This window comes from Chlamydomonas reinhardtii, chromosome 6, assembly GCF_000002595.2.
Source record: "Chlamydomonas reinhardtii strain CC-503 cw92 mt+ chromosome 6, whole genome shotgun sequence".
Classification (NCBI taxonomy): Eukaryota; Viridiplantae; Chlorophyta; class Chlorophyceae; order Chlamydomonadales; family Chlamydomonadaceae; genus Chlamydomonas; species Chlamydomonas reinhardtii.
The window spans coordinates 1,115,925-1,126,913 of NC_057009.1; the positions used below are offsets into that span (position 1 = coordinate 1,115,925).

The following is a 10,989-nucleotide window of genomic DNA, read 5'->3' on the forward strand; positions in this document are numbered from 1 at the left end:
TACAACTGGACCCGCCACCTACACTGCCGCGCACAGGGCTGCGGGCACCGTCACGCCGACCTCCGTAGCACATCACGTCCCGATGTCTTGGTCGATGTCTGGGCAGCCGCATATCGTGAACCCTGCTGGGCCTTACTGTGTTATGTGGTCCGGACGGAGATGTTCCATCCTGCACGGCATACGTCCCTGCATGGAAGTCCGCGCACTTGGACGATATGACTCCCCAGCCGCTGTCGCCACCTCGAAAATCCCCAACCCGCAACCACCCAAACAACCAACTCCTAGTCCTACTGCAAGGCGCAGCGACCGCATCAGACAGCTATGGAAAGCATACTATTAGCTTTAAGAGCGCAATGACGAGTCTCGCTCGTCGGCGACACGACCGCTGGACTCGCATCGGGTTTGCGAAGCGACTTTTCCCCTGCTACTTCTTCGATGGTTCCAGTCTAAATTTCCTTCGAGTAATATAAGTGCTTATATACTTCTGCATCAGACCACACTGACGAAGCAGGATATAGGGAAAGAATGCTGCTCTCGAGGCAAGCCCTTTCATCGTCGCGCGTTGCCCCGGCTCGACGGACGTCTGCAATTGTAAGGTCCAAGCAGCCATGCGTCGTCGCGGCGCGCCAAGTGGCACGGCCTGCAGCGCCGCGCAACTCGGCACCCTCGCCGGGCCCGCTAGATGATGGCTCCAACTTGGTAGGTTGCACATCAGCCAGGCCCCTGCTCTTGCTGCTATAGCGACAGCAAGACAATCTTGGAAACTCATTAGAAAGGACCAAAGTGCGGAAGTGTCAGCCCTTGACGTGACTCCCGTGTCCAGTGGTCCGTGTCGGGATGTCAGCCCTGATGCTCGGATGGAAGCTGGGGCGCATACATGTAGGGAGGGTATCGTGCCACATTGTCGCATGCATATTGGGTGACAGGTTGCAGGAGGAACCACTACGGCGTGCTGCAGCACGAACGCAGTACAGAGCCTTTCACTGGCCGCCCGCCTCGGCCAATCCAACTCCCTTGTCTTTTCCAATTCGCAATGTTGGTCATCTTCGTTACCACTTACCAGTTTGGCCATTTCAACTTGTCACTTACCGGCATTTTGTCCACCCGGTTTGGCGAGATGTTGCCAACCCGCGCCACAACCATGTTATCCCCATGTTATCCCGCATCTCAGAGGATCTCAGCCGGGTCGTGTACCCTGACCTGGTCTCTGGACAGTCTGGCATTGCCGCATCTCGCAGTATTGCAATATTACTGTACTGACAGTGTTCTGTGCGCCGTGCGCCTTGGACAATTGAAAATCGACAACTTACATTCAGGCCGCAATCCCACGCAGGTACTGCCAACGTTCCAAGAGCTTTTCCCAACCAAGGTGCGGCATTCTGGTCGTGACTCCCCGATGCCGTTCTACTTGTAGCTGCACTTAATGCGGGTACGCACCGTCACGATGCTACAATCAACGCAACGCTGTATGCATGCAGTTCATGGTGACCTGCAAGGACCGCACAGCGGAGTTGGATCCGGAGACACAGCGCGTGGTGTGCTGCTGTGCCGAGTGTGAGGAGAAGCAGCCCGACTTCGCCCAACGCGTGCCCATGACCTTCTCTGCATGGGAGAAGCACTGCGGCTCCAAGAACAAGAAGTGGCACACGGTGAGTTCAGCTCCCTAAGTTCGCGTGTTTCCCCTCCACCGCACACTCAGAACCCAGGTCATGAGGTTGGCTAGTCAGGGCGGGGGCGGGGCGTAAACGGGTCCGCACTAAACACGAATGCTTGCGGCTTGCCCATGGAAGTCGCACGCCCAGAATGGAGCGTGCCGCTACGGTAGCCATGTGGCAGGGGAGTATACCGTATCTGTCTGCGGGCCTGTTGATGTGTAGTAGCCACTCGGTTGGTTGATGGGAAGGGCCTAGCTTATTGACCTTGCCGGGAAGCAAGGCCTTTTGGGCTCTTCTTGTGTTGGGCAGTTGGGCTGATGGTTGGGATTGCGTCATGTAACACAGAGCCTGCAGATCGTGCCCGGGTCGGGGCTGGAGGCGGTGCCGACTGGCGCCAGGCCGGTGTCCATCTGTGCATGGCTGGCGCGGAAGAAGCTCAAGGTGGGCGCGTGGGCCAGCGCCATCACCGTGGGTAAGTGGGCTCGCCGTGCAGTTACTGCAGTACGCTATGCGTCTGCTACCATACGGGTTCACTGCTGGATTGGTACGGGGATACGGTACATGTGCAGAGCAGGCGGCGTGTGGGCTTGCCGTGTACCGAAGTGGTCTGAGGTTGCAGCCACAAGGGCACTCACAGCGCGCCTCAGCGCGGCGCCTTTCCTGGCATTGGTACTTCCGTGTGTTACATTGCTTCACATGCTGTGCATCTGCTCCCTTGACCGTGCAGTACCGTACCTCCCGCGCGTACCTCCCTCCCATGCGCCATATCGCTAATCCCTGCTGCTCCCTGGGAACCCACATTCTCGTGTACGCTACAGGCAAGCTCTACCTGGAGCCGCTGGAGAAGACGCCAAAGACACCAAAGACACCAAAGCAGGAGTAAAACGCAGTTTGCGGGGGCAAAGGTGCCTGGCGGGATTGCGGGACCAGTGTGCGGCAGCGCGTAAGGTGCGGCAGTTGGCGTTGAGGGCTTGACCTGCTGGTAGTTGAAACCACTGTGCGAATGGAGAGCGTACAAAGCGCGTGGCGTGATTCTATGTTCGGACTGTTGGTTCCTGGTTTGTGCGTGCTGAGACCTTTAGCAGTGCATGCTCGGAGCTGCATCCTGGCTGGCTGGCCATGACCGTGCATGTGTGGCGTGCCACTACGTACTGGAGGGATCGATTGGAGCACGGCAACATGCGTGCAGTGCCAGACAACGCACAAACCGCAGGTTCCCTAATGTGGCGTGTTGGATTTTAACAGGTTGGAACTGATGACAATCATGTGGCCACAATATTCCACAGCAAACAGCGGGTTAACTTCCAGTGAGGCCCCATGGCACTCTGGTGGCACGCTTCCTTTGCCCTCACTCACCCAACCCAAGGCATTCGCCATCTCGGTCGGCCCAGAAAGTGCCATCGTCTTGCACGCGCACACCTGCACCCAGCCAGCCATCTCACGTGTCACCAGCACCGGTACCCGCGCGCACGATATGCGACACACGTGCACACACTCGGCCGATTCGTTCTACGGCTTTTGACTGAACCTGCATTCTGCCATGCAACGTCAACAGCTCCCATACGGCCGTGAAACGGCTCGGGTGTGGGCGGGTTAGGCAGGGCCAGGGTTACGGACGGCAACAGGCGGGGCGCACGGCCAAAAGCTCATGTGCGTAACCTACTGAGCGAAGTACGGCCATGCATAGACACGCACTTGGCTGTCTGCGGCCGCCATGGATGTCCATTGGATGCCAATGACACCGCCCAACACAGCACTCGTGCAAGTCCAAAAGGTGTGGGCTCAGGTTGTACAACTGGACCCGCCACCTACACTGCCGCGCACAGGGCTGCGGGCACCGTCACGCCGACCTCCGTATCGTGAAGCCTGCTGGGCCTTACTGTGTTATGTGGTCCTGACGGAGATGTTCCATACGTCCCTGCATAAAAGTCTGCGCACTTGGACAATATGACTCGCTCGCCAGCAGCCGCTGTCGCCACTTTGAAAGTCCCAAACCCGCAACCACCCGGACAACCAATTCCGCGTTCTTCTGCAAGGCGCAGCGACCGCATCAGACAGCTATGGAGAGCATACTATTAGCTTTAAGAGCGCAATGACGAGTCTCGCCGGCGACACGACGGCTGGACTCGCATCGGGTTTGCGAAGCGACTTTTCCCCTGCTACTTCGTCGATGGTTCCAGTCTAAATTTCCTTCGAGTAATATAAGTGCTTATATACTTCTGCATCAGACCATACTGACGAAGCAGGATATAGGGAAAGAATGCTGCTCTCGAGGCAAGCCCTTTCATCGTCGCGCGTTGCCCCGGCTCGACGGACGTCTGCAATTGTAAGGTCCAAGCAGCAATGCGTCGTCGCGGCGCGCCAAGTGGCACGGCCTGCGGCGCCGCGCAACTCGGCACCCTCGCCGGGCCCGCTAGATGATGGCTCCAACTTGGTAGGTTGCACATCAGCCAGGCCCCTGCTCTTGCTGCTATAGCGACAGCAAGACAATCCTGGAAACTCATTAGAAAGGACCAAAGTGCGGAAGTGTCAGCCCTTGACGTGACTCCCGTGTCCAGTGGTCCGTGTCGGGATGTCAGCCCTGATGCTCGGATGGAAGCTGGGGCGCATACATGTAGGGAGGGTATCGTGCCACATTGCCGCATGCATATTGGGTGACAGGTTGCAGGAGGAACCACTACGGCGTGCTGCAGCACGAACGCAGTACAGAGCCTTTCACTGGCCGCCCGCCTCGGCCAATCCAACTCCCTTGCCTTTTCCAATTCGCAATGTTGGTTCATCTTCGTTACCATTTAGCAGTTTGGCCATTTCAACTTGTCACTTACCGGCATTTTGTCCACCCGGTTTGGCGAGATGTTGCCAACCCGCGCCACAACCATGTTATCCCCATGTTATCCCGCATCTCAGAGAATCTCAGCCGGGTCGTGTACCCTGACCTAGTCTCTGGACAGTCTGGAATTGCCGCATCTCAGTATTGCAATATTACTGTACTGACAGTGTTCTGTGCGCCGTGCGCCTTGGACAATCCCACGCAGGTACTGCCAACGTTCCAAGAGCTTTTCCCAACCAAGGTGCGGCATTCTGGTCGTGACTCCCCGATGCCGTTCTACTTGTAGCTGCACTTAATGCGGGTACGCACCGTCACGATGCTACAATCAACGCAACGCTGTATGCATGCAGTTCATGGTGACCTGCGAGGACCGCACAGCGGAGTTGGATCCGAAGGCACAGCGCGTGGTGTGCTGCTGTGCCGAGTGTGAGGAGAAGCAGCCCGACTTCGCCCAACGCGTGCCCATGACCTTCTCTGCATGGGAGAAGCACTGCGGCTCCAAGAACAAGAAGTGGCACACGGTGAGTTCAGCTCCCTAAGTTCGCGTGTTTCCCCTCCACCGCACGCTCAGAACCCAGGTCATGAGGTTGGCTAGTCAGGGCGGGGGCGGGGCGTAAACGGGTCCGCACTAAACACGAATGCTTGCGGCTTGCCCATGGAAGTCGCATGCCCAGAATGGAGCGTGCCGCTACGGTAGCCATGTGGCAGGGGAGTATACCGTATCTGTCTGCGGGCATGTTGTGTAGTAGCCACTCGGTTGGTTGATGGGAAGGGCCTAGCTTATTGAGCTTGCCGGGAGCAAGGCCTTTGAGCTCTTCTTGTGGCGGGCAGCTGGGCTGATGATTGCGTGATGTAACACAGAGCCTGAAGGTCGTGCCTGGGTCGGGGCTGGAGGCGGTGCCGGCTGACAACAGGCCGGTGTCCATCTGTGCCTGGCTGGCGGGGAAGAAGCTCAAGGTGGGCAAGTTCGCCCGCGCCGGCATCGTGGGTAAGTGGGCTCGCCGTGCAGTTACTGCAGTACGGTATGCGTCTGCTACCATACAGGTTCTACAGGTTCCTTGCTGGATTGGTACGGGAAATAGAAATAGAAATAGATACACCCTGCCGTAGGCAAGTGGTGTGGTTTAAGGGAGTGGGGGGAGATGAGGAGGTGGGTCCGACCCACCTCCTGTACGCCCCCACTACCGAGCATTTGGCGGCGGGCGGGCGTGCAGGCTAGGCCTGCGCCCCGCCGGGATGCTACATCCCTTCTGGGTTGCCGGTTGGCAGTCCCCGTTCGAGGCGCCGACGGGTCAGGACTATGTGGTTGAGGGTGGCGACTGCGTGGTCGTGTAGGGTGTCGCAGCACTGCCTCGCTTTGTGGGAGGTGACGCCCAGGGAGGTGAGGAGGGGGTGGAGATCTTTGTGGATTGTACCTGCAAACCCGAGGCTGATGGCACTCTGTGGGGTGTATTGCACTTTCCATCCCGCTTCCCGCAGGTCGGCTGCAAGGGCCTGGTGCTGTTGTGCTTTTTCGTGTTGCTTGGCGGCGTGGTTCGTGTCGGCGGTGTATCCTGCTTCGATGATGTGGATGGTGTCGTGTTCGCTGGGCAGCACGACAAAGTCTGGGTTTAGGGCTGCGGCGAGGGAGATGGAAGGAATTAGTAGGATGTCGGGGCGGTAGTGTAGGTGGCGTCCTGCTGGTTTGCCCTCCTGGTCGGGGAGCAGCCATGGCGGCAAGCGGTTGTCAGCCGCGTAGTCTGGCAGATCGGCTTTAGACGTGGCGTCCATTACCATGTAGCAGCCGCCGCAGTCACCGCGGGAGATGGCTCGTGCGATGGCCTGGACTGCAATGTTGTGTCGTTTAATGTACATTGCACGGAGTTGGGGGTTGTGGCAGCCTCCCAGTATGTGGCCGCCGGAGTCGGGTCCGCGGCAGAGTGGGCATGGGGCGGGGGTATCGGGGCCAGCGCGGGGGGCTCGGCGGCCTGTAACTGTGCGGCCGAAGCGGGCTGCGAGTTTGTTGTTCCACAGTTGCCCGTATAAGTAGTCCATGCAGCGTTTGGCCTTGCGGTGTCGGCCTGATTGCAGGTTCAGGGTTCGGGTGCTGGATTTGATATCCAGGTCTGGGATGGCGTTGGCTACGAAACCAGTGTAGAGGGTTTCGCGGGTGTGGCCTTGGGCGATGTGCGGGGCTGCGAGCGTGGCGATGCCGCGGTTGAGGTCATGCGCGTAGTGTCCTTCGTTCTTCTCTCGTGGCACCCCTTCCACAGTCGGTTTGATAGTTTTACGTATCCAGTAGTATTTACTACGCGGGTCGTTATCGGACTCCTCGACCAGCCACTCGGCCCCGGGCATCTCTTCTCCCTTGGCGGTTTTCACCGCCGCCTGATCTGCGAGTTCATTGTACGTGATCCCTGAATGTGCTTTGACCTTGAGGAGGTTTGTCCGACGGCCGGCGTGGGAGCGGCGTTTCAGGAGCGCGAGGATGTTATCCAGCAGCGCTTTGTGTTTGCTGAAGGTAAGGAGTTGGGGCTGGTTGATTGTTTTGCGGATGAGGAATAACGACGCAGCGGAGTCGGTGTAGACTGTGACTTCGGGGAGCGCTTGCACTTCGTCGAGCTTGAGCACTTGGTGTATGGCCGAGAGCTCGCATCTTGTTATGGTGTTGCAGCCGTGTTGTCCAGGGTTGACGTCGATCTGATACGTTTGGGACGTGCGGGCATCGATCGCTGCGGCCCCCCACGCGCTGGGCTGACCAAGGGCGTCTTTCTGTACTGAGCCATCGGTGTAGAAGCCTTCGCGGGGATTGAGGCGTAGGGGTTGGGTGGCCACGAACGGGGCCAGGGTGGCTGGCGTGGCCGGTACGGGAGGGGGTGTATTCGGCGGACCTGTTTGGTCACCCACCGTGTGTGGGCCCAGGTGAGTTGGGGCTGCGGTTCGACGGGCATGCCTGAGAGGTATAGAGACGTGCCTAGGGCGTCGCGTATGGACTGGGCAAGTCGGGCTCCGGGTGTATTGCTGACCAGCACCAGGTCATGTTTTAAGGTGATGCCTGCGTCGTTGTGGATCTGGCCGAGGAGGGCGTGTGTTGCTGTGGCGGAAATGCTGCCAAGGAGTGTGACTCTGGGGTGGGCGAGGTATCGTGTGTATGGCGCGTTGCGTTGGGTGGGGAGGATGATCAGCGTGGCAGTGGTTGGCGGGTTGCGGGTGTTTGTCAGGGTTTCGGTGTGTTCGGCCCATGCCAGTGCCCATCGGACCGCGTGTGCTCCGTCTTCGGTGTTGGGTTCGGGGTAGGCGACAGCAATTCCATCCCATGGCTGGGAGTACGCGTCATAGTTGGCCCCAAAGAGCATGTCTTCTTCGTACAGTGTGTAGTAGGTGGTGGCGGCTTCCGAGACGTTAAGGGGTGATGCGAAGAGCTCTGTTGTGCTGCCTATTGCCGTGTGCAGGGTTTGTGTCAATCCGTCGCACAGAATGCGTTCTCCTTTTTCAGTGACAGGGTGGGATTTGGAGCCGCCCCCGGGTTTGTATCGGAGGAGCAGGCGGGCGATGGCCGCCGCAAAGCCTCTGCCCTGGTCGTATTTGGCGTGCGCTTCGGGCCAGGTTGTTTGTGCATGCTGGTAGCGTTGCCAGAGGAGGTTGAGCCGCTCTGCGCTGATGGTGCCCATGCACCGTCCGCGGGGGTCGTACACATGCGCCAGGTGAGTGCTGTGTGCCGTGGAGCCAGGGTCGGGGAGGATACCGAGCTGGGTGGTGTATGTTTGTGTGGGGTAGATGTCTCGACTAGGGTTGCAGGGCTCAACGTTGATATCTACGTAGTGGCGCAGAGTGCGCTGCCCTCGTGCTGTGTCATTGCTGGCGTCTGTCCAGCGGCCCTGTCGCTGGTCAGGGTTTAGGTGCGTGTCACTAGCGGGGGCCGGGGGGCGGGGGGCCAGGGGGACAGCAAGGCGGGCGTGCAGGGCGTCCAGGAGTTCTTGTTTGTTGTCTTGTGCCTCCAGGGTAGCGGCGGGTTCTTCCAGGTCTTCCCATTCCACAAGGACGCGAGGTTCGTTGCCCGGGGTAAGGAGCCAGGTAAGGCCGCCGGGTTTGGGGCGGTAGCGATTCCGGGCGTAGAGGGTGAGGGAGCCGGGGGTGATGACAGTGGGTTCCCACTGGACTCGGTAGTACGGCGAACCTTTGCTGGTGGTGCGGGCTATTACGTGCTGCACACGCTCCTGGTGTCCATACAGGGTGTTGGTGGTGGTGAGGGCTTTGGTGCGGTAGGTTTCGCTGAAGTGCTTCCAGGTGTCGGACGTGGCGGCCAGGTAAGCGTCTTGTTCCTCCTGGCTGAGCTTGTGTCGGTGTGTGAACGTGGTTGGGGGCGTGGGGCCGAGGAGTAGGCGTCTGAGGTGCGCTTCGGGGTTGGGGGGCTTGGATCGGCCGATGAGGCTGGGGGCGATATCGAGCAGGTCTGCGCAGTGTGCGTCTGTAAGTGGGTCGAGCGCTGGATCCCAGTCGAAAGCTTTTGGTGCGTCGGCTGGCGGGGCTCCCCGTCCTTCGGGCTCCCTGACCATCTTGATGCAGGCCCGCTTACGTTGCTGTGTGCCCGGCCGGCGTGTTTGTGCAGGTGTCTGGTTTTCGCCATCGTGGTGTGCCGTGGCGGCGGTGGCGGCGGTGGCGGTGGTGGCAGCTGTGGTGGCGGCCGCGGCATTTTCTCCGGTATTGGCGGTCGGTTCGGCGGCGGGGGCGCGCTGGCGGAGGAAGCGGTTAAGTGTGCCCCAGTCGACGGCGGCAGGTGCGGTGTGGGTCGTGTGAAGACCGGTGAAGGTGTGCCCGTCCGGGAGAGTGCGTTGGACAGAGGTAAGGGGAGCGGTGCTGTTGTGGGTTTTGGCTCGGGCTCGGGTTTCAGCGTGGAGTGCGAGAGTAAGGCGGTTGAGGGCTATCCTGTGCCGCCTGTGGGCCCGCGGGAACTTGTTTTTTAAACTGTTGGTGTCGATGACGCAGGTGCGGTCCGGGTTGAGGAGCTCACGGAAGTCGCTGGTGAGTTCAAGGAGGGGTTGAATCAGTCGGAAGGGTAGGGCCTGTTCCGCGTCGGTGCCTGGCGGCGCGGTGCGTGTAAGGAGGGCCGATAGGCCGTGGAGCGTGGTGTGGTATGTGTTGCCCTGTTGGGTTAGCTCCAGCCCCGCGTCTTTGATCAGCGAGAGTTGTCGTAGGTTGGTGTAGAAGCGGCATTGCGTGTGGAGTTGATCTGCGGGCACTCTCTGTGCCACACTGTGTTGCAGGTGAAGCATGGCGCGGGTGACGGCACCCAGCCTGCCCCCATCGTTGAGGGCCTGGACGAGGGCCTTGCCTGCGCGGCGGACATATAGCTCGCGGATGCTACCTACGCCCAGGCCAAGGGTGTTGGTGGGTTGTAGGATAGCGCGGGTGGGGAAGCCACGTTTCAGGCCGTAGCACATTTTTGCAGTGCTTGCAATGAGCGCGTCGAGGCTGGCCACGTCGTGTGTGCTGTACGGCATGAATGGTAGGCTGTAGGCCACTGCTGGGTGGATGGTGTATTGTATCATTCGGAGTTTCTGGTCCGGTGTGGCGAGTGATGTGGCGATGCGTTGCCCTCGCTTCTTTATTTTTTCCCGGATGTACTGCACTTGTGCACTCCAGTCTAGGGTAGGGGCGATATGGATGCCGAGGTATTTGTAGGATTCATGTGGGGGCTTGTATGGGATAGCGGTGCCATCTATGCGTATTTGGCCTTCGAGCATTCTGGTGAGCGCTGCTTGGTGGGGTTTGCTGCGGGGACCACCGAGGGTGGGGTCGGCGCGGGCGCGGCCGTGGAGTATGCCTTGCAGTTGGCATTTGGAGACGTTGACTTTGAGGCCGCCCCATGTTGCATATTTCTCTATTTTTTCAACTTGGATTCGTAGATTGGAGATTTGGGTTGTGGCTGTGACCAGGTCGTCGGCGAAGGCGCCTGAGCTGAGGTTGTGTTTATCGTTTTCGGCTTTGGTGAGGCATCCGTAGTGGTATCCGCGCCCGCCAACATGGAGCCACCGGAGTAACGGTTCGATAAAGATGATGAACAGTAGCGGTGATAGGACATCGCCCTGTACCGTGCCGCGTTGGATAGGGATGGGGGGTGTGGTGCCGTGTTCAGTGCGCACGCTGGTGGCGGCTTTGCCGTATAGGTCCCGTACCACCTCAATCAGATCGGTGGGGTAGCCTAGGTCGTGCATGACGATGAGCAGTTTGTCGTGGTCTATCGTGTTGAATGCGGAGGTGAAGTCAATGTACAGTAGGAAGAGGTCGCGTCCGGTGGTGGCGGCGTCTTCTATGGCGTGGAGCAGGTTTTGGACTTGCCGTTCGGTATTGCGGCCTCTGAGAAAGCCTTCTTGTGACTCCGTGAAGATGTGGGCTTGTTCGCTAAACAGGGCGGCGTTCACAGTGATGAGGGAGGTATACAGCTTGTAGAGGGTGTTCGCCAGCGCGATGGGCCGCTTATTCTGTATCAGCAGGGGGTCTCCTTTTTTGGGTAGGAGGACGGTG

The 10,989-nt window shown here is 59.3% G+C and overlaps 2 protein-coding genes across 3 annotated transcripts; both read left to right on the forward strand.

Moving 5' to 3' along the window:
• Positions 1-281: 281 nt before the first annotated feature.
• CHLRE_06g256850v5 (uncharacterized protein) lies at positions 282-3,393 on the forward strand. 2 transcript variants are annotated; one of them, XM_043062717.1, is made up of 5 exons: positions 282-879; positions 1,334-1,369; positions 1,479-1,649; positions 2,001-2,127; positions 2,474-3,393. In XM_043062717.1, exons 1-5 carry the CDS (start codon positions 838-840, stop codon positions 2,536-2,538), a joined length of 441 nt encoding a protein of 146 aa, XP_042923422.1. In that variant the 5' UTR covers positions 282-837; the 3' UTR covers positions 2,539-3,393. The 2 variants fall into 2 exon arrangements, with proteins under 2 accessions (XP_042923422.1, XP_042923423.1); XM_043062716.1 differs by having other exon boundaries at positions 282-699.
• Positions 3,394-3,441: 48 nt separating this feature from the next.
• Positions 3,442-6,713, forward strand: CHLRE_06g256900v5 (uncharacterized protein). Its single transcript, XM_043062718.1, has 5 exons — positions 3,442-4,089; positions 4,691-4,726; positions 4,836-5,006; positions 5,347-5,473; positions 5,965-6,713. The coding sequence occupies exons 1-5, from the start codon at positions 3,916-3,918 to the stop codon at positions 6,048-6,050; spliced, it is 594 nt and encodes a 197-aa protein (XP_042923424.1). The 5' UTR covers positions 3,442-3,915; the 3' UTR covers positions 6,051-6,713.
• The last annotated feature ends 4,276 nt before the right edge of the window (positions 6,714-10,989 follow it).

Excerpts from the sequence above, each read along its gene's own strand:
- CHLRE_06g256900v5 (XM_043062718.1), top strand. The coding sequence starts at position 3,916 with ATGCTGCTCTCGAGGCAAGCCCTTTCATCGTCGCGCGTTGCCCCGGCT. Across the intron at positions 4,727-4,835 it reads AAGAGCTTTTCCCAACCAAG|TTCATGGTGACCTGCGAGGA; the intron begins GTGCGGCATTCT and ends GTATGCATGCAG. Across the intron at positions 5,007-5,346 it reads AGAACAAGAAGTGGCACACG|AGCCTGAAGGTCGTGCCTGG; the intron begins GTGAGTTCAGCT and ends GATGTAACACAG.
- CHLRE_06g256850v5 (XM_043062716.1), top strand. The coding sequence starts at position 526 with ATGCTGCTCTCGAGGCAAGCCCTTTCATCGTCGCGCGTTGCCCCGGCT. Across the intron at positions 700-1,333 it reads TAGATGATGGCTCCAACTTG|GTACTGCCAACGTTCCAAGA; the intron begins GTAGGTTGCACA and ends AATCCCACGCAG. Across the intron at positions 2,128-2,473 it reads GGCCAGCGCCATCACCGTGG|GCAAGCTCTACCTGGAGCCG; the intron begins GTAAGTGGGCTC and ends TGTACGCTACAG.